General features: G+C 39.4%; 3 protein-coding genes across 3 annotated transcripts in view; 2 read left to right on the top strand and 1 right to left on the bottom strand.

The window, feature by feature from the left end:
• LOC131789503 (unconventional myosin-XVIIIa-like) overlaps positions 1–17,907 on the top strand; it is a 37,216-nt gene extending 19,309 nt beyond the window's left edge. The window contains 20 exon segments of the mRNA XM_066162864.1: positions 334–423; positions 1,523–1,642; positions 4,349–4,493; positions 4,833–4,960; positions 5,569–5,723; positions 6,127–6,250; positions 6,915–7,004; positions 7,325–7,426; positions 7,874–7,984; positions 11,878–11,937; positions 12,133–12,276; positions 12,455–12,505; positions 13,068–13,181; positions 13,339–13,455; positions 14,089–14,172; positions 14,704–14,784; positions 14,874–14,930; positions 15,123–15,220; positions 15,611–15,698; positions 15,886–17,907. Coding sequence (XP_066018961.1) covers positions 334–423; positions 1,523–1,642; positions 4,349–4,493; positions 4,833–4,960; positions 5,569–5,723; positions 6,127–6,250; positions 6,915–7,004; positions 7,325–7,426; positions 7,874–7,984; positions 11,878–11,937; positions 12,133–12,276; positions 12,455–12,505; positions 13,068–13,181; positions 13,339–13,455; positions 14,089–14,172; positions 14,704–14,784; positions 14,874–14,930; positions 15,123–15,220; positions 15,611–15,698; positions 15,886–16,479 — 2,553 coding nt within the window. The 3' untranslated portion in view covers positions 16,480–17,907.
• Positions 17,908–18,615: 708 nt separating this feature from the next.
• Positions 18,616–22,657, top strand: LOC131790597 (vacuolar protein sorting-associated protein 37B-like). The gene is made up of 4 exons (XM_059107829.2): positions 18,616–18,920; positions 19,836–20,007; positions 21,033–21,115; positions 21,854–22,657. The coding sequence occupies exons 1-4, from the start codon at positions 18,753–18,755 to the stop codon at positions 22,013–22,015; spliced, it is 585 nt and encodes a 194-aa protein (XP_058963812.2). The 5' UTR covers positions 18,616–18,752; the 3' UTR covers positions 22,016–22,657.
• A 1,550-nt stretch (positions 22,658–24,207) lies between these two features.
• Positions 24,208–25,198, bottom strand: LOC131790780 (dnaJ homolog subfamily C member 30, mitochondrial). The gene has a single exon (XM_059108060.2). It carries the CDS (start codon positions 25,157–25,159, stop codon positions 24,449–24,451), a length of 711 nt encoding a protein of 236 aa, XP_058964043.2. The 5' UTR covers positions 25,160–25,198; the 3' UTR covers positions 24,208–24,448.
• Between the last annotated feature and the right edge of the window lie 70 nt (positions 25,199–25,268).

Raw genomic sequence — 25,268 nt, 5'->3', positions numbered from 1 at the left:
GAGTACATTTTTTGCACGAAAAAAGGAGAGGTTTATGTCCAGCTAACTTTAAACTTTTTAAAACAAGACTTCGTGATTCGGTTTCCTCCACTCGTAACAGGGGTCATTTCATTTCCCGCGCTTAGCGCGAGTTGCACAATTTGTATATTTCACTCTGAAGTTGCCATTGGCCAGTTGCACTATGTGTGATTGTTGTGATTAGCCGGTCAGGGTTTCTCTGGTGTTGGTCTGTGCATAGTATCATATAAAACGCGTTTATACCGCGGCTTGCTTGGTTGGCCTCATGTAAGAGAAATGAAATTCCTAACTATGCCGTCCTCATTCTTTCTACAGGGAGAGGTCGACATTTTGAAATCAAGATTAGCAAAACTTGAAAGGGAAAAGAAGGAATTAGAGGAAGCAAACGAGAAGCTACAGCAAAAGGTATCAAAACTTATTGCATGGAGACATACAGTAACATTTCCGCAAAATTACTAATCAGCAGGCTGGCTTTCATTGCCTTACGTTTGGATGAATACATTTTTTTTTCAAACACGAATTTCCCCCGTATGTTTGGAGGCCGCGTGATGAAAATTTACGTTGATGGTCAAACTTATCTTCGACTTTAATCCAAAATGGATGGTATACTATGAACGATAAAAAGGAAGCGTTTGCTACACAAAAAAATTGGCTTAGAAATTACGAATATTGCGAAAAAAAGTTTTGATAAAAGAATTATTTTGCGTTAATCTTTTAAATCCATTATGTTATTCGTAATCTACTCCTCTCTTTTTTATCTTTTGGTGTCCACGTTTATGTTTGGTTGGTTGTTATCCTGAACACATTCCCTCTATTTTTGATTATCATGAAGAAATGTTTTCTCGATTTAACGAAATTTGGTTCATCGCAATTATTCACTCTGACAATGCTCTTTATAGGCAAGCTTTGTCAAAGTTTTATCTTGGTTTGAAATTAATTGAGATTTATCTTTTAATTAATGATAATCCCTAGATCATTAAAATATAGTTCTTCTTTAAAAATGTCGTTTAATGTCAAACGGATCAGCTAAGAGAATAAAGTGATCAGCAAGTAATGGTCACTTTCGTGATTAACCTCTTAATTCTCATAGCAAACGTTTCAAGGAATGTAGAGCGATTAGTAAAGAGAGTTGATATTCTCATCTTCGTCGAACTCTTGTATTTTTTATCTCAAAGATCCTCAAATGGGCCTTTTTGACCTCAAAGAATGTACATGTGTTATGTTTCTTGTCCGAGGTTCTGGTTAATTAATCGTATATACATTAAGTCCCTGCATCGAATTCCTTTGATACCCCATGTGGTGAGCTAAATTACCCTGTGATGCATAAATCACCTTCGTTCAGGCTAAATCGTCACTGCCAGGTCAAATTTACTGCATTCGATTTTAGGAGATGTTCCTGAAGACTTAGATTAATTGCCAGAATTATGAGGGTCTGTGTATTAACTTTCGTATTGAAATAATTTCTCTGTGATATGCATTTGACGTCGTTCAATATTTCTTTCAGGTAACTGAATTATCCGCTTCTTTGTCCGAGGAAAGAGAAACCGCCAGCCATGCCAGTGAAATGCTTGAAGGCGAAACAATGGAGAGAATGAGATTGGAACGTCAAATGCAGGAACTCCAGGTTTGTAGGATGATTAACGATTCCAGTGGTGTAGAATTGCTCTCTAAGGGACCGTCGCGTTCATTCTGTCACAATAAACAATCGGGTGCGTTCGGCCAATCGATCGTAAATGACTCATAGTAATGTCTCAGGTTAGTGACTTAAAGAAGATATCGATTTCCGCGATTTACTTCACGCACTCTAGACGGTAACAAGGTAATGATATTTTGTAGAAATAAAGTTCCAAATGAGGCATATAGAACTCGTATGGAATTTTGCTTTCGTGAGTCCAGTCGTTTGAATTTTTTTTCAGGTGTAAGATTCTCTTTGCCAATAATTTGATAAGATCAGAAATACATACTCTAATTATGGGGGCTTCTGTTGATGAAAGAGGACAATATTAAGATACGTTTGTGTGACAAAAAGCAGGATCTCAGCAGTGGACTCAAAAACTCGTATCGAATTTTGCTTTCGTCGGTCCTTCCAATTTAATTTTTTTCTGGTGTAAGATTCTCTTTGCCAATAATATGATAAGATCAGAAATACATACTCTAATTATGGGGACCTCTGTTAATGAAAGAGGGCAATATTGAGATACGTTTGTGTGATAAAAAGCAGGATCTTGGCAGTGGAAAGACGTCCGTGATATATGATATCGTATCTATCAGTTTCAGTGATGTCAACTACGTGCGACTTTATATGTTGCCAAGCAGTCTCGTGTTTGTCGTTTCAGTTGTGATCTAATTGACCTGTTCGCTGTTAACTCTTGTGATATGACGCCGCCATCGCTTTCTTGTGCGAAAACTCATTAAGTTGAGTACGCCATCTGAAAAAACCTTTGCAATCACTTCTATCAAACAGGACCACACTTAGTCGAGATTTAACGCTTGTTTCGAAAACAGGAGGAAGTCTTTATTAGTTCAAAGCAGTGACGTGACTTCTCTCAGACAATCGCGTGACTTGTCTCGTGACTTATGTTTCTTGAACGTTCGCTCCTGTCTGGAGCCTGGTTATATAAGAAGATTAAGATAAACTAGGTGAACTTCCGGTTTCTCTCAGCCTAGAAGTACATCTGATCTCAAAACTATGTTCTGATCGCACAATAAATCGCCAGTTTCTTTTGATTTCATTTATTTTCGTTGATAGAAAGCTTCAGCAGCAGTTACATTCACTTTACACTGTCAAGAACGGTTTTGTTTTCATTCTTTCTTAAATAAACAATATTTGCTATCTAAACCGTCAAGATTTCCGGATTTCGTGTGGATCTGCGGGATAAATCTATTCAGGCCTTAAATCCGGCCGTGAGAACTCTGGTTTGAAATAACATTTAGAGACAGGCTTCACTGTTAAGTGCATAATGAAATATTATTTATTCAAGGAAATTTTTCAGTTTCTCCAGCGCATTGAGGAGCGTGTAGATTGCTGAGCAAGTGAACGTAGTGTGTTAGATTGATCGTTAAAACTCCACAATCAATCACAATCACAATCAGCTGGTCACTCGAGATTTAAACAGCTGAAAGCTGAAGGAATTGAATCTGCTTTTCCGGTGAAGTACTTCTCTTCCCTTAAGTCGTGGATCACTTTGGAAAATAAGCTGCAGTCTCTGAGACATGATTACGGCTGAGACGTATCCACAGGTGAATCACTCTTTTTCGTTTCAATAGCCCAGTGTTTAATTGCTGGGAAATTAATCAAATTATTTTCATCGCTTAACGACGCCTTTCGAGTGACCATTTCCGTCTCAAACACTTTCGATAGAATATGTGAAAGCACTTTGCTATCTCTTCTTTGAGGCTTACCATTCGAGCGTGTCATGTAATGTTGTCCCTTATTTTAAGCACGAAAGGTTAACGAAATTTTCAAACCGGTAGAGCAATCCTTTTACCAGTTGAGTTTGCAAGAATTCCAACCGATTTTAGGCGGTAGTTTTTACTGGCCGTAAATTTTACTGGTTACTGCCTGAAAGGAGAAGAATACCTGTCTAAACCTTAGCATTAAGGTAAGAAAGAGTTTACAAAGCTGTTTTGAGAGTACAACTATGCCTGAATTTATAGGTGCAAGAATCGCACCACAAATGATTATAAATGGTTCAAGCTGGGAAGAGTCAGCTTGAGAAGACTCCGTAACAAGCGGCTTCTTTTTAATTGGAAACGTAATCTTAATATTGTTACGTAATCTTGTGGTGTTTTTTTTTTGGAATTTTTTTTTTTTTTTGCGGTTAGTTTTTTTTTTAATTGTGAGACTTCTGATGAAGTATATTTGATGAAAGTATCTTAAACTCCTATTCCTTTGCCATCGTGTCCTGCTTGATTCCATTTTGTCCACTGTTTGCTATTGTGTCCTGCTTGATTCCATGTATTATTAAGTAACTGAGACCGTGGGTGAAAAAATGGCAGAAACTTAAACTTTAAAGGGTGCAAAAAGAGGATTGTGGGAAGGCGATGATAGCTCAAATCGAACATTTTATTTCAAATTGCTAGCTATTTTCTTTGATTGTTTTTATTGTGATTGTAAACACCATCATCACCTGGTTAACGTGTTAAAAAGCGTAAAAATATTTAAAGAGCTGAAACTTCTTCAGTTGCGTGGGAAGATTTCGTGGTACCGAAGTTGTACTGAATTTTCGTCGGTTTTTTTTTCCGCATACAAGCAAATTCTCCCAAGCAATACAGTAAGGAGACTTAACCAGAATTTGTATGCTAAGATCAGAACATTGTGGTTTTACAGGAGTCCTTGGAGGACGTCAAGAAGAGGAAAGACAAACTTGAAGTTGAACTTCTTGAAGCAAGAGCTTTGAGTGTCACCGCCACAAGGAATGTCGAGAGATTGGAGAGGTACGAAGGCGAAGGAGCTTCTGAAGATGAAGAAGAAGGTGAGACAAGCTTAGATTGCTTTTTGAAATGCTACCCAGAAGGAAAATTAATAATGTAATGCTAGATATTAACCCTTGACTCCTAGAAGGCCAGAAGTCATTGACAAGCAATTTCTCCGTACGATATCAATATATTAGCTAGCAAACAGGTGATAAGAATATTAATTTTTATTAGCTAGAATGAGTTATTCTGAATTTCTCCTTACCAATTTGCAAGGAGTTGCATTGTAGCTAGTAAGGAGAATTACCAATCAGATCTGGCACCTTTGAGTTCTCCGGTAAGCTTCGTATTGAAACGCTGTGGTTTTAACCGTCGGCTCTGTTCTGTTCTCAATACAGAGTCGTTTTATCGTGAGAGGTACATCCAGGCCTCCAAGGAACATGAGCAACTAAGAAAAAAATTACAAAGTCAGGCCGAGCAAGAGATAGAACAGCTCACCAATCAGAAGCGATTACTGGAAAGGAAGGTAAAGACGATACAGGAGAGGTTTTGTTTCGTTGCACACCTACCGTTCGCTTGACTTGAACTTTCCCTGACGGCTCATCTATCTCGGTGCAATTGGCCTGTTCTAGGCGTTCAGGTGCGAAATGATAAACGACGCGGAGGAGAGAAAAAGCAGGGAAGGTTAGGGACGGGTCGCGTAAAGACTAGGCTCGATTGTCAGCCGCTGTTCGAGAATATGAGCCCGCGCTCCACCCCCCCAAACCCTTCTCTGGAAGGAGCGAAGACTGTATGCGAGAGAGCGGCGGAAATCGAGCCTACGTAAAGACCAAACCTTCCTCGTTGTTTCACATTGCTTCTTTCGTGCAGTTTGCAGTTGCGCTCCGTTTTATAACCAAACGCCTGGAACAAGCTTCGGTGCGATAAACAGTTACACTATGTATGGTGTGTTAACGTTATTCCCTGATGCGATAGCTGGCTAGAATCAGATATCAACGTTTCCTATAAAACAAGTTGCTGATTTAACACTGATGCAGTATTTAAAATTATGTTATGTTAATCACAGTGGTTGGGGACTCTAATCTTGTAAATTGCTGATTTAACTTGGTTTATGTGCGATTGGTTCTGATTTAGTTGACTGAGGAGAAAGCTGAAAATGAAGAGATACAGCGCCAATCGTTAAATTTGAAGAAAAAGACATCTCGAGTCCAGTCAGAAATGGAAGATTTGAAACTTCTATTGGAGGAAGAACAAACTAGAAATGCCGAATTGGAGAAAAAGCAACGAAGGTATGGGACTCAGGCTTAAAAAGCAAAGAGAGCAACAGACGCTAAGGAAAAACTTCATTGATTTGATTGTTAGTTAGACAAGCAAGTCTGCTTAGTCAGTTTGTAATGTGGTGATTATAGAATTAAAAGGTATCAGGACGTTTCACTCACAGCAAATTCTCCCACTGCCACCTTTGCGAGTTCGCCCCCTGAACTGTACCAGTTCGGTTTTTTAGGTTTCGTCCTGCTGCAAGTTCCTTCCCCTATCACCTTTGCGAGTTTCGGCCTCACCTTTATCAGTTCGCCATTACTTTTTTAACTCGTTACCTTGCCATAAAGGCATCGTTATAGCTGGGGCGAAGCAACCAGTTTACAATTTAAGTGGAAAGAAAAATGACTTATTTTTAATACTTTAATTTTTTAGGTTCGACACGGACAGTCAGCGATTCAAAGAAGAGCTGAACCACGAAAGAACATTGAAAGAGAAAATCAGTCGCGAAAAGGATAAGGCTGTCACGGAAAAATTCCAATTAGAACATGAATTGTCGGTATGTTGTTTGTGTGATGTCTTTACCTAGAGATAAATTTCCTCTGCCTTTGGTTTGCTTTCTTCAAGCGGTAAATAGACTTTCTAACCGTCAGACTAAGCAATTTCCATTTTTTCCTTTTTATCATTCAGTTTCAGGTTCTTATTGTACGTTATGGAACTATTTTTTCCAGCTACCTTTTATGACTAACGAGTGCCAGCTAAGGGCATTTGGGAATAAAGAATGTAGGATGGCAACTATAACAGCTCAATTTCGGCGAGGTTTGCAGACGAGTTTGGCCTCCTAAATTGACCAAACAAAACACACGTTGATATTGAGAAGTGCAATAATTAACAATTGTTCACCGTAGTGGAGGCGAATAGTGGTGGATATTTTACTGAGCCGCAAAGCGACGAGGTAAATATCTACCACTTTCACCGACACTGAGGTGAACAGTTATTTCAGTATAAGTACTAAAAAAACTAGTTTACCTCTCTCAATATACCAAAAAAATAGGCGGAAATTAAACTCTTGACGCGTGATTTTCGTCTCATGGGCTGCACGGAGGTGAATAGTACTTGCTATTCACTATCGAAATAGCCAATAAACGTGCGTGAAAAGCACTATTCACGTGTGTGGTATATACTAACTATAAGTATTAATCGTTATCTAACGGTATTTATAGGAAACTCGCGAAGAACTGGAGAAGGCCAAAAAAGAGCTGACACAAATTGAGGGCGATATGGATGATATCACTAAACAAAAAGGAGGAGACGTGAGTTGTATACTAAGCCCTTTCTATTTATGTATTTATTTATTGAATTATTGTCTTGGTGTCTTTTTTTACGAGATATGTAGCGTTCTAGCTCTTCGTTGTGCTGTTGATTAACTCGCGAATAAGTAAAGCATCTCGGTCTCTCCAACTAACCAACTTAAACATGCAAAGTCACTTTCGATGTTTTGGTGATCACTTGAAACTTTCGATCGTTTTGTTCGTCCTGGTCCGGTTTTGTTCGACTTTATTTCTAATTCCACGGCCGACTATCCGCGTAGCCACAGCTTACACGCTCTTTGTCGCTGCTTGGTCTTTTCCAGGCTGTTGCATTGAAGAAAACCATCAGAGAACTGGAGGAAAAAGTTCAGGATCAAGAGGAGGAACTTGACGATCAGGCTGGAAAGATCCAAATGCTTGAACAGGTATAAGTAGAATGCTCGGCTAGTCCATGGTTTCAAATAGTATGCATGCGTCAAGAAAATCAAGTTACAAGTTACAGTATGCCTGGGGAAATTTGTTCTCTCTCTATTATTCTGGAAATTCTGAGGTGGGGAAATTTGGGGGTGCAGGAAACTTCAGGCGGGACGCTGAGCTCTAACTTTTGGCGGAAAACAGTTAGAAGGTGGGATGGAAGCAGAAAACTTAAGGCGAAATAAATCTGAAAACCTCGACGTATGCAGTGAATTATGGTGGGGAAAAAAACTGTCAGACAGACGCGGTTTATGATTTTTTTTATCGGATCTTCCCTTCCCCCCCCTTCCGCAAAATAAAATTTTCGGGGAGGGGGAGGGGGAATTCTCGCGGTTTCTCAATAAACATTGAGGAAGGAGCTTACCGTTCTTTCGTTATTTTTTAAATTATTTTTTAAGGCCAAACTTCGTTTAGAAATGGCTGCGGAGCATGACAAGCATATGGTACATAAGGATTTAGAAGCGAAAGACGAAGAAATGGAACAGCTTAGATTTAACATGCAGAAAAAGGTAAAACACTTTATATGAAAAGGATTATGGTGTGGTGTGTACTGTACTTTGGTACTTTGTGTAGAAAATCCCTCCCTTTTTTCTAAATTTCAAGTTACAATTTTTCTCTTCCTCTTCCCCCTTTGTATTCTTTTTGTATTCACGCGCGGCGCGCGTGATTTCGCAAATTAGCCAATCACGTCAAAGAACTCTAACCTTGACCTTGGAAAACTGACGTGGACATTTCCGCCTAGTTTTACTTTGTTTTCGCGGAGTTTTAGTTCGTTATTTTTGAACTTTCGTTCGTGTAAATTTGTTACTCCTTTGTTTGAAAGTTAAAGAAGTTGGGAGTTTTCATTTAGCCGTATGTTGAGGTTCATTTAACAAGTTTAATACATATTTTCTACGGAGTTTGGACTCTAGTCTCTTTTTTCGTAAATGGATTATTTACATGGTACCGATACTCGGGAATGTCGACTCACAGAAGAATTAACTCTCTCTGGAAAAATGGCCGATGAAGAACTGAAAAAGTAGAGAAAGATCCGAGGAGGACATAAAGGATACGTTACGACGATTTTGGAAAAGGTAAAAGCCTTACTCGATGAATTTGATTCTCCTCTGGCGAATCAATTGCGAACTTATCGGATTGCTCTTACGGAAAAACTCAATGTTCTTGGGGCCCTGGACGACGAAATTCTGGCTTTAATAACAGAAGAGCACATCGAAGATGAAATCAAGGGAACTGGAAACTTCAGAGAATCTATTCATCAAATGATGGTGGAAATTGACGAAACTCTCAACGCAGTTGAACTGGAAAATGCCGGAAATACAGATAAGTCAATTCCTCTCTCTAATTCTAATTCGTTGAAATTCCATGGTGATCCCATTTCCTTCAATCCATTTTGGGACTCATTTGCAAGTGCGGTCGATGACAACTCTGCTTTATCAGATGTTGACAAATTCAATTATTTGAGAAATTTGTTCGAAGGGCCAGCCGTAGGAGCCATTCGAGGGCTACCGCTCACAGTAGAAAACTACGAGTCAGCTAAAGCCATTCTAAATAAACGATTTGGGCAACCTCAAGCAATTGTTAATGCTCACATGGAGGGAGTAGTGAAAGTATCAGCTGTAAGCGCGGACAATGTTTGAGACGTCCACGCCTTCTTTGTGGTCGAGTTGAAGCACACGTTCGAGCTTTACAAGCCCTGGGAATAAACTCTGAATCGTATGGGAAGCTTTTGATTCCCCTTTCCATGGAAAAATTACCTCTGAATATGCGACCGATCGATCTTCCTACCTCTAAGAAGCCTTTCTCAGTGCCGCCAAGAAAAGGTAAAGAGTTTTCGTCCGCTTCAGCTCTTATTAATCAGTCTGAAGAATCTGTAACCTGTACCTTCTGTAAGCAAGGGCACCTCAGCGCGAGTTGTGGTGTTGTTACTGATATCGAAGCCGGAAGAAACCTGTTGAAACGAGAGGGCCGCTGCTTTATTTGTTTACGTCGCAACCATTTGGCAAGGAAGCCCGCATTTGCTCAGGAAGACATCACATGTAAATTTGCGTGAAAGCCAACAGCAGTCGTGTCATCTCAGAAAATGCCGCTCAAGTCCTCTACAACGGTATGCGTGGACTCAAACACGTCAATTTTGCTGCAAACGGCCAACGCCTATGTGTCACGGATCCATCAACCTCATTCTGCTGTTACTATACGCATTCTACTTGACAGGGGAAGCCAGCGGAGCTACATTTCCGAACGAGCGAAAGAAAAATTGGATCTGTTCCCGAAGAGAAAAGAGAAGCTGCTCATCAAAACGTTAGGACAAGAAAACGAAGACTTAAGAGAGTGTGGCATTGTCAAATTCTGTGTCTGAGGATTGAATCAAAGTTCAGGCGTTCAGATGACTGCTCATCCCGTTCCTCCTATCTACGGTCCTTTGGTGAATCAAGCCGTACAGTTTGCTCAACAATCATACAGTCATCTGGTAGACTTAAAACTCGCAGATCAACCATCCGAAGACTGTGGTTCAGAAGTAGATGTCTTAATTGGCAACGATTTCTATCGGTCTTTCTTCACTGGAGGCACGAAACGGGGGGAATCAGGACCAGTGGCGATGAAGACGAATCTTGGATGGGTGTTACCTGGTCCTTTGCCCCAAACACCAGGTTCAGATACTGATATTCATTTGGTCAGAAGCCATACCTTGCGGCCAGACACCTCCTCATGTGACGACACGATTATCGAAAAGAGAATTTACGACCCGCTGCTGGAACAAGTGAAAAAATTCTGGGAGTTAGAAGCTATCGGTTTGTCAACACAAGAAGAGACAGTGCATGAGAAGTTCTTGGATACTATTCATCTCAACAACGGCCGCTATGAAGTCTCTCTTCCTTGGAGAGAACAGCACGCATTACTTCCGGATAACCATGCCCAAGCCGTTTCTCGCCTGGCTTCTGTTCTAAAACGTCTAAGAAAGAATCCTGGACTGTTTGAAGAGTACAACCGCATCATTGAAGAGCAATTTTCGCGAGGAATAATCTCCGATGATGTCGATCCCGACATACCAGTCGAACTTGGTCACGTTCATTATTTACCGCATCATCCAGTTGTGCGCGAAGATGTCCAACTCCTCACTAGAAGGCAGCGTTATTTGTCTAAACTGCTCGGTCAATTTTGGAACCGTTGGAAACGTGAGTACGTGGTGGATCTAAGGGAGCACCACAGGCCTGCCAATGAAGGTGCCAGCGTTGCACAATCAGTTGCACCAGGTGATATTTTCACCGTAATGGAAGAAGGGAAGTCAAATCGTAGTACTTGGAAACTCGGAAGGATTGCGGAGGTGCATCCTGGAAACGATGGTTTCGTTCGAGGAGCCACTGTGAAAGTTGCTTCGGGCAGTTGCAAACGAAAACGCCTGAGACGACCTTAAAAATTTTTTTTTCCGCTAGAAGTTCGAGAACTAGGGGGTTCGGAACAAGTTCCAGCAAGACTGGAGGCAAACACTTTGCAATGGCAGAGGAGGAGTGCTGCTATCACAGGAGAAGTTAGAAGACGAGAAGTCGATCAGTTTCTTCAAGGACAAGAGGACTCCTTTTAAAGGAAAACTGATCGAGGGGGGGAAAGATGTAGAAAATCTCTATCGTTTTTCTAAATTTCTAGTTACAATTTTTCTCTTCCTCTCCCCCCTTCGTGTCTTTTTGTATTCACGCGCGGCGCGCGTGGTTCCACAAATTAGCCACTCACATCAAAGAACTCTAACCTTGATATTGGAAAACTGACGTGGACATTTTTCGCGTAGTTTTAGTTTGTTTTCGCGGAGTTTTAGTTGCTTTTGAGCTTTCGTTCGCGTAAATTTGTTACTCTTTGTTTGGAATTTAAAGAAGTTTCGGAATTTTTATTTTAGCCAAATGTTGAGGTTCATTCAACAAGTTTAATACATGTTTTCTACGGAGTTTGGACTCTAGTCTCTTTTTTCGTAAATCTTAACCCTATAACCCTTAAGAGTGACTAGCATCTAACTTCTCCTTACAATATCACCCTTGAATCAAACATTAAGGTCATGAGAATAAAGGAAATGGTCAACAGGTACAGAAGCTCTTGATTTTTTCAAATTCTCCCCATCAGCACCTCAGGAAATGTATAGAGAATAGTATGGAGAATATGCATACTGATGTTAGGGTGTAAAGGGTAAAGTGCAAGGTAACGAGTGAATAGTAGTTAGGTTGGGTGATGTTTTCATTTGACTGACCTGGTGTTAGCGAGCTGACTCGACGGAGTTCATCCTCATCAAATCCCCACTCCTCTCTTTATGTTAATTCAGACCTTCAGCTTGCATTCGACAACTTACTACTGTTTTGTCTTGCGTGGAATCAGATTTCAACCCCACACCTGAAAATAATCTGTCTTTTAAAATTCACAGGTCAAGCAACTCGAGGATCAACTGGAAGATGAATACCAAGAAAAAACGGCCGCTGTTAAGGTAAGCCGCTCTCGCCACTGGTTGCCTGAATGACCGTTTTTAAAACTTTCGCTTCTTAAGAATTGTAGCTCTTCATTTAGCTCTTTATTTAACCGGTACCAGCCTTCTTACTTATGCTTTTTAGGTTATCCTCCACCTGGAGGTAGTTTTGAAGGCTATGTGTCAACCTTCATAAACCTCCTGATTCCTTTTCAGGCCAAACGAGAAGCCGATAGACGCCTTGAAGAACTCCGCGATCGCTACGAACAAGGCAATGCGGAAACGGAGAGAAAACTGAGACGAGAACTGAAGAAGACGAAAGCACTTCTGCGTGACGCTCAACAAGTGATTGATTCTCAGGTTTGTAATCACCCGCCACTTCCCTTGCCCATGTCCTTTGCCCTTCCTCTTCCTCTTTTAGGGAATCTCGTGCAATTTTTTACTCGATAAATGTTGGTTTTCTTCTTTAAACTTTCATAGCATTCACGGTGCCAGTGGTGCTGTGTCCTACTGACTTTCGCTTTGTTTTTCTTTTTAGTCTCAGAAACTTCCGAAAGAAAGAAATCAGATGAAAGCTCTGAAAAACCAGGTGATTTTTTTTTTTTTTTAAAGATTTAGCACGGTTTTCTCTCAAGGGATGAGTTACCTCAGAATAGTGACTCTGATAGCAAAGAATCCACCCCAAAAACAGCTGGGAGACAAAGCTATTGTGTTGGTTTTCCTCAACTTCGTTTTCCTCAAGCTTGCGTGCTTGATTTGTTTGAAATGGGAACTTTGATCCCTTTACTCTCTAGATTTCCACGACGACACTCTCTTCTGGCCACTATCGTGAAATTTGTTGAAATGGAACATGTTTTTCATCAAAATAACACTCTTCAGCTGAAGAGTCTGTCTTCTTAATCGCCAGTTTGACAATTTTAGAAGTTACGTGTTTACCTTATAGTTTAACCCTTTTCACTCTGACATCAACATCTATATTCTCCATACTCTGACATCAACATCTATATTCTCCATACTGTTCTTCTTACATTTCCCATGGCATTGACGAGGAGACTTTAGTTAAAAATCAAGAGCTTTTCAAGTTTGCAATCATTTCACGGATAAATGTCAGTTCATGTGAGCCACAATTAAACCTTGAGTCTTTATTTTAGTTGGAAGACGCGGAATTTACCGCTCAGTCTGCTCAGAAAAGCAAAAAGAAACTGGAAGAGGACGTGGCTGACCTACAGAACCAGCTGGAACTCTTGAGCAAGTCCAAGAAAGAGGTAGGCCCATTTATATGGTCTCGGGAACCCGAGGCAACCCTCTCCCTGGGTTACCCTGGCTGTTTTAAATTTTCACTCATTCAGATGGAAAGAGAAATCTAGTTTGTTTGATGTCAAGGTGCAAGCTCAGTTATAAATGTTGTTATTTATCTCTCAGCTCGAGACGAAGTACATGACGACGCTAAAAGAAAACACTGAATTGCAAAGTAGAGTGGAGGAAGACGAAGATGACATCGATTCACTAACAGAGAAAAACAGACAAATTGGAAAACAGGTTTGTGTTGCGTGTTGTCGTTGATGAGATATCGTCAAATGATATTTATTTCAGTCACTGCCGCTAGATCATGGAACGCATTGGCAAGTTTCAAATCCTCTTAAAAGACTCTAAAAGAAAATATATTTCGGAACCACTTCCTTGCTTGGTAATTTTTAACCACAGGGGTTCGTGATAACCTTGTATAGTACTTTTAACTTTTGCATGAGTACGCCCATAGAAATTATTTTTAACCATTTGTAACTAGATCTTTTATAACTTGCTTGTTATAACTAACTTGTCTTTTTTCTATTAGTACATGTTGATGAGGGATTCGTAATGTAATGTTATTTATTTTGTTATCATTATTAAAAGATTGTGAATGTCATTGATGTATGGTTTATCACTGCCTTTTCGCTTAAATTCAGTGAAACAAAGAACTTTTGGTACCATGGCTAGCTTTCCGTTTTATGTTTGCCTACCTGGTCTAATATGTGATATCGTAACTAAAATCTAAAAGAAAATCTTAAGACTTATTGTAAGCTTTGACTTGAATTGTTTCCATGATTGGAGGGACTTGTGTAAAGCGTCTTCCTTATTATCACGTGTATCTCCGATCTTGATCAACTGTGAAGTTCCTTTTTCATCTCTTAGCTGGCTGAGGCTCAACAGATGCTACGTGAGCGGGAGGCTACCATTCAGGATATCACCACTCAAAAGGAAAACTTGGAAAGCAAGGTGAGTCACACTCCGCTACTATTTCATGCCCGAAGCTCATTTGCGCGGGGTTGAAGGGATTGTGGAAAAGCAGTTAACGACGGCTTTGGTTTTACTTGGCTTTGTTCTGTGATTGGTTGAAGAAAGAATGGAAAAAAAAAACAAAGAAAAAAAAAACAAACACTTTTTGTGTTCATTTGGGTCGTAGTCATATTTTTCTTTGTTGCGATAGGCCAACGTGATTACTTTGGTTTTGGTTGTGCGACGTGCAATCGAATAGCGTAGTTAGAGTAACCCGTTAACGTTATCTTGTTAGCTCAGTTGTTATAAGCTTATCCCTCTAACTTTGCTTGTCCCCGTTACCCGAGAACACTGTGCATGTAATTGCCTCCCCAAATTAGAAAAGGGCAGTAGTTTACCGATGCTGCCTGACGTAAAGAGAAAGAACCTCTCGTTTTTGTGTGGTAGAATCTACCGACACTGTGAGACAGTCCTGGCGTGCCACGCCTTGGTCACGCACCGCTAATAATGGTATTCTTTTTCCTTGTAAAGGTTGACCACATGGCAAACCGTCTTTCGTATTTGGAAGAATGCACAGTTGAAAAACATCAGTTTGACCAAATGGAGAGCAAGGTATTCATTGCTATATGAATAAATCATGATTGGTAATTATTGAAGAATGTCTGTTTGGCTTACTTCTGGTTTTTATTTTTCATTTCCAGAGAAGGGAACTTGCAACGCAGTTGGATTTGGAGGGATCATTCAAAAAACGACAAGAGGTGCAGTGGTTTCGTTCATTTCTTTTTTCGTAGCTTGTCGGTAGTGATCTTTTTAGTTTTTGTTTTGACTCCACTTATCGGAAATCTTGCGGAGCTTTACGAAAATTTTCCGAAATCACGTCTCTTTCCCACAATTGTTTTCGCTTTTTTACTTGTCAGACTTGTGCAAGTAATGTGTTATTTGATCTTTAGGTTCAAGTCAGTCGACTAAAGGAGCAAGTTCAAAAACTAAACGACGAAAAGGAAGATCTGCAGCTCAGAGAAAACAAACTCATTCAGGAGAACTCCAGGTACTCGCATCTCGTCTATTCAGTATCTTCTTTCATGTTTTAGGCTGTATACTTTTTTGATCACTTTGGTCTCAGTCATTCTATTTGATCAAACTTAAATGGTCCTCTCTCTTAATCCGTCACCAGCTATTAAGTCCTTTGCTGTTAGCAATAGCATGCTTCGTAAAACAGCTCGGTTGAGGGGGTTTTGAGCTAAACAGCCATGTCCCGCAAGTTGGATGTCTGACGCGCAAATTTGCTCTCTAGCAAGGAATTTTATGCGTTTACTGCTACCCCCAAAAAGCTCCTCATCCACTGGGTTTGCCAGGTTTTTTTACGCGCTTTTACTAATACACATACTTGCATGCGATACTCTTGAAAGTTCACGTTGTACCTCTCTCGCATCTCTAGGTTGGATCGACAAATGCGTGAGTTAAAGGAGGAGATGACTTCCCTCTCGAGACAAGAAGAAGATCATAAGAAAAGAAAACTTGATGCTGTGAGTCTCTTTCGAATCGTTTCACTTCTTAAGGCGATCACCTTGGCACTTATTAAGATATTATTCTGTATATCTTCGATTGTTTGTCATTTGTTACTCCTGTGTTGACTAAAATATCACTGGTAAAGTCTTAATGAAGCACTTAACTCTTCTTCTCAAATTGTTTTTGTTTCTTTGAAATTTTTAGGAACGAGAGGTTGAAAATTTAGAGGGTGTTGTAGCAGGCCTAAAGCAAGAATTGGGAATGGCAAAGAAACGTGTCAGCGAATTGCAGCACGCTTTGGAAGATGACATGCACTACGACTCGGAAGGAATGTCGAACGACGACGACTACGGCGATGACGACGACGACCTCGACATGAGTGATGAATCCGACGAGTTCAAAGACACTGGGTCACGACGATCAGAGCCGAGGTCATATCGATCGTTCGACGAGCTTGACGACGAGTATGACATCACTGATCGACTGAAACGAAAATTGGACGATCTTAGTGACGATGTACCTTCTTCTCCTAGAGGGTCACGACCTGTTAATGATTCTGTGGATTCCAACGTGTTCGAGAGCTCTCGGAAATTCGATAACGTCAGTGACACGCGAAAAAGCAATCGTAAGGAAAGCGGAGAGGATCGCCATCATCGGCGGTCACGATCGGGTACCGACGAACATGATACCAGTGTCGATAAGAAACGAAGGAAGAGCGATGATAAAAGAAGAAAAAGTCTTGAAAAGAAAAAAAGTTTTGAGAGAAAATCCAACTCCACGGATAATTCTATACATTAACGAGAACACAGAACAGATGACTGTTGTATATGATTTTTGTTGTGAACAGGATTTTACGGCGTTTTGGAACAGAGTTTGAGGCTGAATTGTGTTATTAGGCGATGCAACCGCAGATGTTATTGTTGAAGTTGTCACTTAAACAGTGCCATATTAGCCAAAATATGGCGTTGAACTCGTTGAACACATGATCAAACATGGCTTCAAGACTCGAACTACGTCAGGATTAAGGGATAGACTCAGCTTTTTCATTTTTTTTTAATGCTGTGTAAGATATCGAAAACTCATCAAGGTGAATTGCTGGTCGCCAGCTTCAAATACAGTTCTTCTGGTTAATTAGTTGAGACTATGCCCAAAACTGAAATCGAAGAATTAACAACATTACTCGACAACCTACTCTAAATAATTTAATACTTGAGTTTCGTTTCATACGAACAGTCTCATCTGTGCCTCATGTCTGTTCTGGTTCTTGGATAACATGTTAAGGTTGGTTTGTCAGTAATAGAAGGTACGGTGGTATAAAGGTTATGGTTAAATGGTTATATTTAAATACTTTGGTTCTATCTCGTTCTCTCTTTTAAACATTTTAACCAGTGTAAACTTTTCATGCTCAAAATTTCGTGCTATTTCTTGACATTTATTTAATCGCATCTACTTTATTGTTTTTCTAATTTATGGAAGTTTCCGTGTCAACTCGCATCGTGGCATGTTGACAATACCACTTGTTCACTTTGACAAAATTAATCAATCACATCATGGGAAACGGGCAGTGGCTCTAACTAAAAACTATAGAGCTTGGCACTAAAGCCAGCAAAAGATGGTTAAAAGATTCAAATAGATTTGATGGTTAGTTTCTTGTCATAAATTTGGTCAGTGTCGAGTAAGTGACCTCGCAGTATAAGTTGTCGCGCTGAAAAACTTACTTTCATTATTGTACGTTAGCAGTGAGTCGCCTGTGGTAAATGTCGTATCCATTAACTCCTATAACATGCAAACCCACGTGATGAGTTCTTGGAAGAAGATTTTGCGATACCAATAAACGAAGTTATATACTGCTGATGATCCAGATAATTTTTTTCAAGTTGAGAAGGTTATTTGTGCATCTCACGTCTTGTCAACTTGAAACCAATCTCAAGTAGCAATAAATTTTGCAGCGTGTGCGTCTGTTAAATGAAAGATTGCTCTCATTGGAAAGGTGACGAGATAAAAACTTAGAGTTTCACAGATAAATTAGGATGGTTGTAAATGACAGATTAATTATGTTGCACAAAACTTTTTTGGTATATACAAATCACTTGAATATATTTTATATTAGGACTGAACAGATTTAATTATGGTAGATTAGTTATTTTTGTAAGGCTTCCTGCGTGTCTTAACGCTGGCTGTCGACTGGGATCTGATGGGTGTACATAAAAAAACTGGCCTACACGTCCATGTTATGTTAGTATTTTATTGTTGTGGGGGGCTGGAGGCGCGCGATGTGTGAGCGAGGAAGGCGCAAGGGTCGAGTCTCGCACGATAGGAGCTGTGTGAAAAAAACACTCGATCGCGCTTGCTGATCCGCTCGCGTGAAAACGACACCGCTGGAAGGGAGATAGATCCACGCCTTAGGAAAAATGTTGTAATACTGGAAACCTGTAGGGAATAAAAATCCTCCATCATCCTCCCCCTTCCCCTAGCCAAAGAGTAAATTATTAAGTGCCGAAGCTCTATCCTACGTGTAGCCGTACCCTTTCCCCCGCCAAGGTGAAACGGAGGTTCCCTCGCCTCCAATTCACCTTGAAGGGGAAGGGGACGGCTACACGTAGGCTACCGAAGCTCACCATTTTCCCGCCATATTTATTGTGTTGAGCAATGAAATTCGTTGGAGATGTAAGATCTGTGCGTGGCTTCATAATTTCTGAATTAAAGGATTACAGACATGATCAGCGCCCTAAATAGGTAGTTGTAGTACCTGAAAAAATAATTTCCTCCCTTGATGTTGACTGAATTTGACAGTTAGTGTACGCGATCGTGTGAAAATCAGCTGTCGATCCGGGTTCTTGCAAAGCAATCTGCAAATCAGGTCCGGTGAGGTATAACCTTAAAGTCAGATTTAGGCGAGGTCGCTAAATTTTCTCAGAATAACCATGACGCTGTTCGAGCCACTTGCAAACATTATCTAAGGACAAGGTAAAGAAAATGGAAATGTACGTGTGGCATCGGTGATGCAGTATTCGAAGAACTGTGAGCGATCTTAAGTTCGATCTTGATTTTTGTGCCTTTTTTGAGCGATCATGTCGGGTTACGGAGCACCTTCAGTGGCCATGGCGCCCTTTTTGAACGAAAGAAAAGCCATCGAAGATTTGACGAGTCTTCTTAAGCATATTGACGACAAAGGAGAGCTTAAAGATCTTCTGGAGAATGAAAGTCAGCTCAATGAACTAATCGCAGATAATGAGGAGGTTTGTTGTTCAGTTTGTGCATGTTTGTATCGTTCGCTGCTGGGATATTAATCCGTTTTTTCCTTGTTAAATGTCGCATTCAAATGTTTATCATCCATAAATTTAGCATGGTTCGTTTTTTCGATCTTGCTTACAAGAGTTCTTCCAATCAAGTGGCCACATCGCTATCGTTTCCTCTCTTTCGAACCTAAATTTAGCGTTGTACGATTATGTGTAATTCCACTTTTGGGGTTAATAAATTTAAAGTACTGGTTGTACAAACGGAATCGAAGAGTAACGGACATTTAAATAATACGGTTTTTATGGAAAGGAGGTTTTTAGTAATGCATAGACGGCTGCTTCAAGTCATGTTGTAGCTTTTTTTTAATATGCTGTCACAAAATATAGTTTGGTTTATGTGTGTGATTCGATTGTGAGCAGAACGGTCGTTCACTGACTAAACTAGACCTGACAGCTGCATATAGATTTGGAAAGTTAGAGTTGTCAGGGATGTCAGTAGAGAATGTAATAGATGTATGATCTGAACTGAGTGGGTGGCTGAATTGAATTATTCTTGAGTAGCAAGCATGGCGTGTTGAAAAGGAACTTTCTTGGGGTCAGGTGTGGCATGCCCCCCCCCACATTTAATGTATGAAACTCTGTCAGATGGATGTGGCATCAATAATTTTGGAACACATTTGAGACACTTTTGTTTTAGCTAGACTTTGGTGTTAGAATCAATTAAAAAATACTCATTTTCTGTCTTTGATCACAGTTTACAAAGTAACCAGCGGAAACTGGTCTGATAGCCAGCAAGTTTCTGCTGCTTATTGACATCTCAGGAGAACCCTGAGTATTATGATATTCATGGATGTAATCTTTTACTTATGATTTACAGCAGTGACATGATTGTTGTTAATAACATTTTGCATGTAGGTTAAGAGAATTCAAGTGCAGCGTGAGACTCTGATGGCAAGTAACAGAAGTCTTGCAGAGTACAATCTGTCACAGCAACCTATACTGGAGGCAAAGAAAAACGCACTTTTTGAGGCTCACCGAAACAAGGCTGTTATTCAAGAGATGTATGAAGAGTACAGAAAAAAACTAGGTACAGTATTTGTTGAGTATAGCTGTATCAGAGTTGTGTTATTAGACATAATTATTCACCTACAATTGCCTCAAAATGAAGGCATGGTTATTTTGCTGGCCCTTTGGTAAGCTATCAACACATTTTCATCACAACTTGCCTTGTTGTATACTGTATTATAAAATAATTCAAATAGTACGCGTGCTCTGATTGGCCATAAAACCATTTTACATGAGCATATGTAAACACGGTTTTCGTTCCTCTTTCATAAGTTATTTTATAAGAGAAATGTAAAATAGTTTCCGTGTTTACATAGCCTGATGTAAACACTTGGGAGGTTGGGAGAACACCTGATAAGCTGGAAACCACTCCACTTCGCGTTGTGGTTTTCTACGCTTATCTCGTGTTCTCCCAACCTCCCGTGTGTTTACATCAGGCTATGTACACACAGAAACCATTTTACATTTCTTCAATGAAAATACTCTGTGCAATTAAAATACTTTGTGCAAAAACCTCTCAGTGACATGCAGCAAACTTGGAATCTGCTTAATTTTGGTTAAAAATTAATAGTTTCATTTAAGTCTTTTTTGTTTTTTTTTACATAGGTTTTTTACTCACTTTTTTGTTTATCACTCATACAAGTATATTAAGGAATTATTTTATTATAGCCTTCAGTATATATATTCCCTTAGCTCCGGTTGGAGCATAGGCCATTAACCAGTTCCGTCCTCCATCGGGTTCTGTCCTGGGCAAATCTTCCTAAAGTGGCCCAGGTGTGGCCCCAGTTTCTCATTTGGGACTCTACACCTCTATAGCCTTCAGTCTTCAGTGATTAAAGGTTGTGACTACATTACAACATGCCTCTCGGTTCAGCTAATGGTATTAATGTGTAGCTGGGTGATGGGATTGTGTGAGTGTAGTCATGTTGATATTGACTCATGCAAACCTAGATCCTGTTCTCCAACAGAGCTATTCATTATCTGCGAACAGAAAACGTCATAGGATGTTGGACTATTGGTTTATTGAAAATAACTGATTCTTTGCAGATGCACTTTCAAGCCAATATTCACCGGACACAACCTTAGCATTGTTGCAAACTTCTGCAGCACAAGCAGAGGAAGAAGCCGAGGTAAATTGAAAATAAGGGTGTATCTAGGCTATGCTCCCTTTTAATCTTCTCTCTCAAATTGCATGGGGCTAAATGGGGTATGATGATCAGTATACAAGCCAGCTTCATTGGAGAAATGTCTGGTAAATTTCCAGTACTGACAGTCAAGTGCAGGACATGGTCCAACACCTTAACCCTTAAACTCCCAAGATCTGATTGTCAATTCTCCCCTCTGGCTGCTACACATTTCCTTGTAAACTAGTAACGAGAATTTGCTGTTACATCAAGATAGCAACTTCAAACTGATAAGTTTGAGTATTCTCATTACATTTTTGTTGGATAATGTATGGATATTGTAGGGAGAAGTTACTTGTTAAGCACATCTGGGAGTTAAAGGGTCAAAAACAGATATCTGATACAAACCCAAAAAAAATGCTATATTTATAGTATTTAGCACCAACATGGAAAAATAATTTGGTTTCCATCCACTTTTCAATTACAGAAATGTTGCAATTTGTTTGAAGCTGTTGGTAAAATGACGTTGAGTTGAACTATAACATCTTTCCTGAACAATTTTCTATTTGACTAGCTTCACTTTTTCTAGGCAAAAACTCCTCAGTGGTTTGACAAATGATTAGATCATTTGTCAAACCACTGAGGATTTGCAGGCTTGGTATATGGTAAGTGTTGTTGTATGTTATGATTAATGAACAGGTGTGCATTCTTTAGCACTGAATCAAATATTTTATTGCATTTCAGAAAATTGCTGATAAATTCCTAGATGGTGAAATCAATGTTGAGGACTTCATTCAGTCATTTCAAAGTCAGAAGACTATTCACAGCTTACGAAAAATTAAATCTGAAAAGTTGACTGAGGTATTAAGAAGTAGGATGTCTTCCCAATATTCCTATAGGCTTTAATTGTTCATACTCTTATACAAGAAGAAAAATACATGTTAAAAATAAACAGGCTTATCGTCTTTTCTCTTCAAAATAAAACAAAGCTCTGTGGATATGGTCAAACTCTTTTGTTGGGGCCAGCCCCAATGAGGATTAAAAACAAAACTTGACTGGGGTTTCTGTGTTCAAAAAGGCATGATTTAGAGTTGATGGAGAAGGATGAAATACCTTACATTTTTCAACCTTTCATTGGCAAAATGAAAGTTTGTACTCGTGTGAAATCATTAATTTATGCATAGCTTATATTAATGTAAAAGAGCAGTTGTTTGGGGGATAATGCTATGTTAACTATTTTACTCCCAGATTTCATTAGTGATGCTCCATACTGTCTGCCATACAATTCTTATGATGTTGGTGTGAAGAATTTTGTATTGGATTGACTAATAATCCCCTAATTGATATTTTTGCTTATTCTCATCACTTGTCTGCTTGATGTTGTATGGATATTGTAAAGACAAGTTCTGTTTTGGTTGCTCATGGGAGCTAAAGGGTTATGTGTCTATTGCCTGTCTGAGCCTGACTCAGATTAAAGTGATGTCAACTGGGAGTTAGGCCCAGATTGACAATCTTCACCTTGGACAAAGTCATTGGTAAAATTTAATAGTTAGTATGTAACAGGCTGGGAATTATGCTTACATGTTTATTGTATAATGTGATCTGTAGCAGCTATGGTGATCACATAGCTTGGAATTGGTTGTATTACTTTAATTCACTTTAGCACAGCTAAGTTCGAAGTAAAGTTCAAAGTTAATTTTTAGGTTTTCTAATGGTAATTATCAGTACGATATGACTGTGGTATGTATATGGTTTGAGACCAAGAGATAGTTAGACAGGTGTCAGAAAGTTTTCCCAAAAGCTTGAAAGTTGTGCAAAAGAGCTGGCTCTTTTGTATAATGTTAGTCCTTCAAATTTTTGTGCAACCTTCAGGCACTGATTTTTGATATGTCTTCCATAGTTTCCTGTAACCCATTAAAACTGAGAATAAAGAAAAAGTGTTTCCTTCTTCACTTACTTGTTAGGTTTTATATTGAACTATCAATAAATTTTTATATAATAAGTTCAGTTATGCACGCATTCTGATTGGTTCTCACTTATGATCTATTGGAGGACAGAGGTATAGATGATGTCATCATTAAAACTTTGTTTGATTCTTAATTATATAAAACAAATATTTTCCAAGTTGCCGTGCATCTGTTCAGTAATAGATCACAGAGGATGTCAAAATGTGGTAAGAACATCAGTGACACACTCGGCTGCGCCTTGTGTGCCACTTTTTTGTTCTTACCACATTTTGATGTCATCTGTGATCTAGTACTGAACAGATGCACGGCAACTTGGAATCTATTTGTTAATTACACTCTCCTTTGAGTAATCACCCCCACCCTACTCCCCAACAATAAATATCACATATCAATATCTACCACACACGTTAATGATGCTTTTTGAGCATACTGATTGTCTACTTCATAAGGAAATGGTGAAAACTAAGTTGCACGTCAACAATTGAATGGATCATATTTGGGCATATTGACAGAAATAAACTTTTTCTTTTCAGTTTTCTGTGTGATATATACAAAAACAATTATTTACTTCAATGTCAGTGAATATGGTGGATATTTACCCTGCTGCCTTAAACTTCACTTAACATCCACCACTATTCAGCTCCACTTTAATGAATAATTGTTAACCCTACACATTCCAGGCCACCAGTAGGCTTATCAACTTCAGAGCTTAAATTGAAGGATTTATGTGAGAAGAGGGCTAAATATACACCCATTGATGAGAGCAGGCATGCTAGTCATTACTTTCCCTCTGACTCTCATGTAAACGGATCTAGTACACATAACTTTTTGTTTGAAAGGTGCATGCCATATTTAAAAGGAAAAGTCACAAAGTTTTCCACAAAAGCAAGAACTGTGTGAAGCAACTTTAACAGTCTCCTTTGCAATCATTGTTTGGTCTTGTTGTGCAATGCACTCTCTTCCTCACCAGAGCAAGGGAAACTAACTTCAACAACCATCAATTTTCTGTGGCTGTCAGTTGCATAATACAACACAAAATTATCACAGGATTAATTTACCCATTCATATAAAGTATTAAAACAAAATTAAAAAGTCACTCCGAGAGCAGAGGAAGATCAAACAAGGCCTTGGTAAGAAATGCACTTGCCTTCTGGGGAGGTTACTTTATTTTCATTGTTTCTTGGTTTTGATGGGGGAAATATAACTGTAAAAGTTGAGCCCAAACTGTTCTTAATACAAAATTTACACAAAAGAGTCGTTGGTGTAGAAATCCCAACCTTTATCATTTAATATTAGCTTCCAAATTCTCATTACCAAATGTTTTTGTATATTCTACCAATGAGAGAAATGTATGCGATATTTGTGTAAAATATCACATTCGAAAGTCATCTTTTGATTCGAATTTCTGTGCGTTTTTACTGTAATAATACATACAAATAAGCAATAATACGGTAATCGAAACAAACGTAGCCTTCATTGTGCCAGATCCCGTTGTTGGCGTATTCAATTTTTCTTTCCTAAGTTGTTCTTGTCTTAATTTTGTTCGGTGATTTCGATCAAGTGTATCCGAGTAGTGTGCTTTAGTCCATTCGTCAAAATTATAAATCGACCCTGATTTCTTGACCGTTTGTGGATGTTCGTAACCTTGTGCGTGTTCTGCTCTCAACTGTCCTTCGCCGATAAGTTCTCGGTCATATTGCTTTCTCGATTCTTGATTTCCAAGTACGTTGTAAGCCTCCGTGATATTTTGAAACTTTTCGTGAGATTCAGCGCTTCCCTTGTGTTTGTCCGGGTGGTGGGTGATGGAGAGCTTGTAAAATGCGTTTTTAATCTGTGCCTGGGTGGCTTTAGGTGAAACGCCGAGCACTTTGTAGAAGTTTTTCGTCCTGGTCTTTGCTCCTGTGCTGTAGAATTTCACATCTCTATCGGGGTGTATCAATTTTAAAGCAAATTTATGAACGCCAAAAATCGACGATGATCTCAGAAAGCCGTGAAAAGATGTTTTACGAAACTGACTGTACTTTAAACCAGTCCATCGCGGGGACGATGAGCTCTGGATCAACAATCTGACCACACAATTCATAACGAAGTGGCCGGCATTTAGTCAGTGACCGCCATTGCTTTCTTGCGTAACATAATTTAGTAGTATATGAAGGTGTTCTTGAACATGAAGTATCAAGTTCTGTCACGCA

The sequence above is a fragment of the Pocillopora verrucosa genome, chromosome 2, assembly GCF_036669915.1.
Source record: "Pocillopora verrucosa isolate sample1 chromosome 2, ASM3666991v2, whole genome shotgun sequence".
In the NCBI taxonomy this organism is placed as follows: domain Eukaryota; kingdom Metazoa; phylum Cnidaria; class Anthozoa; order Scleractinia; family Pocilloporidae; genus Pocillopora; species Pocillopora verrucosa.
The sequence above is the reverse complement of the archived record's forward strand: the minus strand, read 5'-3'. Positions and strand labels throughout refer to the sequence as shown.

Bases quoted from the DNA above. Each gene is read 5' to 3' on its own strand.
- LOC131790597 (XM_059107829.2), top strand. From the start codon at position 18,753: ATGTCGGGTTACGGAGCACCTTCAGTGGCCATGGCGCCCTTTTTGAAC. The intron at 18,921-19,835 runs GTTTGTTGTTCA...TTTTGCATGTAG, and splicing joins TAATCGCAGATAATGAGGAG to GTTAAGAGAATTCAAGTGCA. The intron at 21,116-21,853 runs GTAAATTGAAAA...ATTGCATTTCAG, and splicing joins AAGCAGAGGAAGAAGCCGAG to AAAATTGCTGATAAATTCCT.
- LOC131790780 (XM_059108060.2), bottom strand. From the start codon at position 25,159: ATGAATTGTGTGGTCAGATTGTTGATCCAGAGCTCATCGTCCCCGCGA.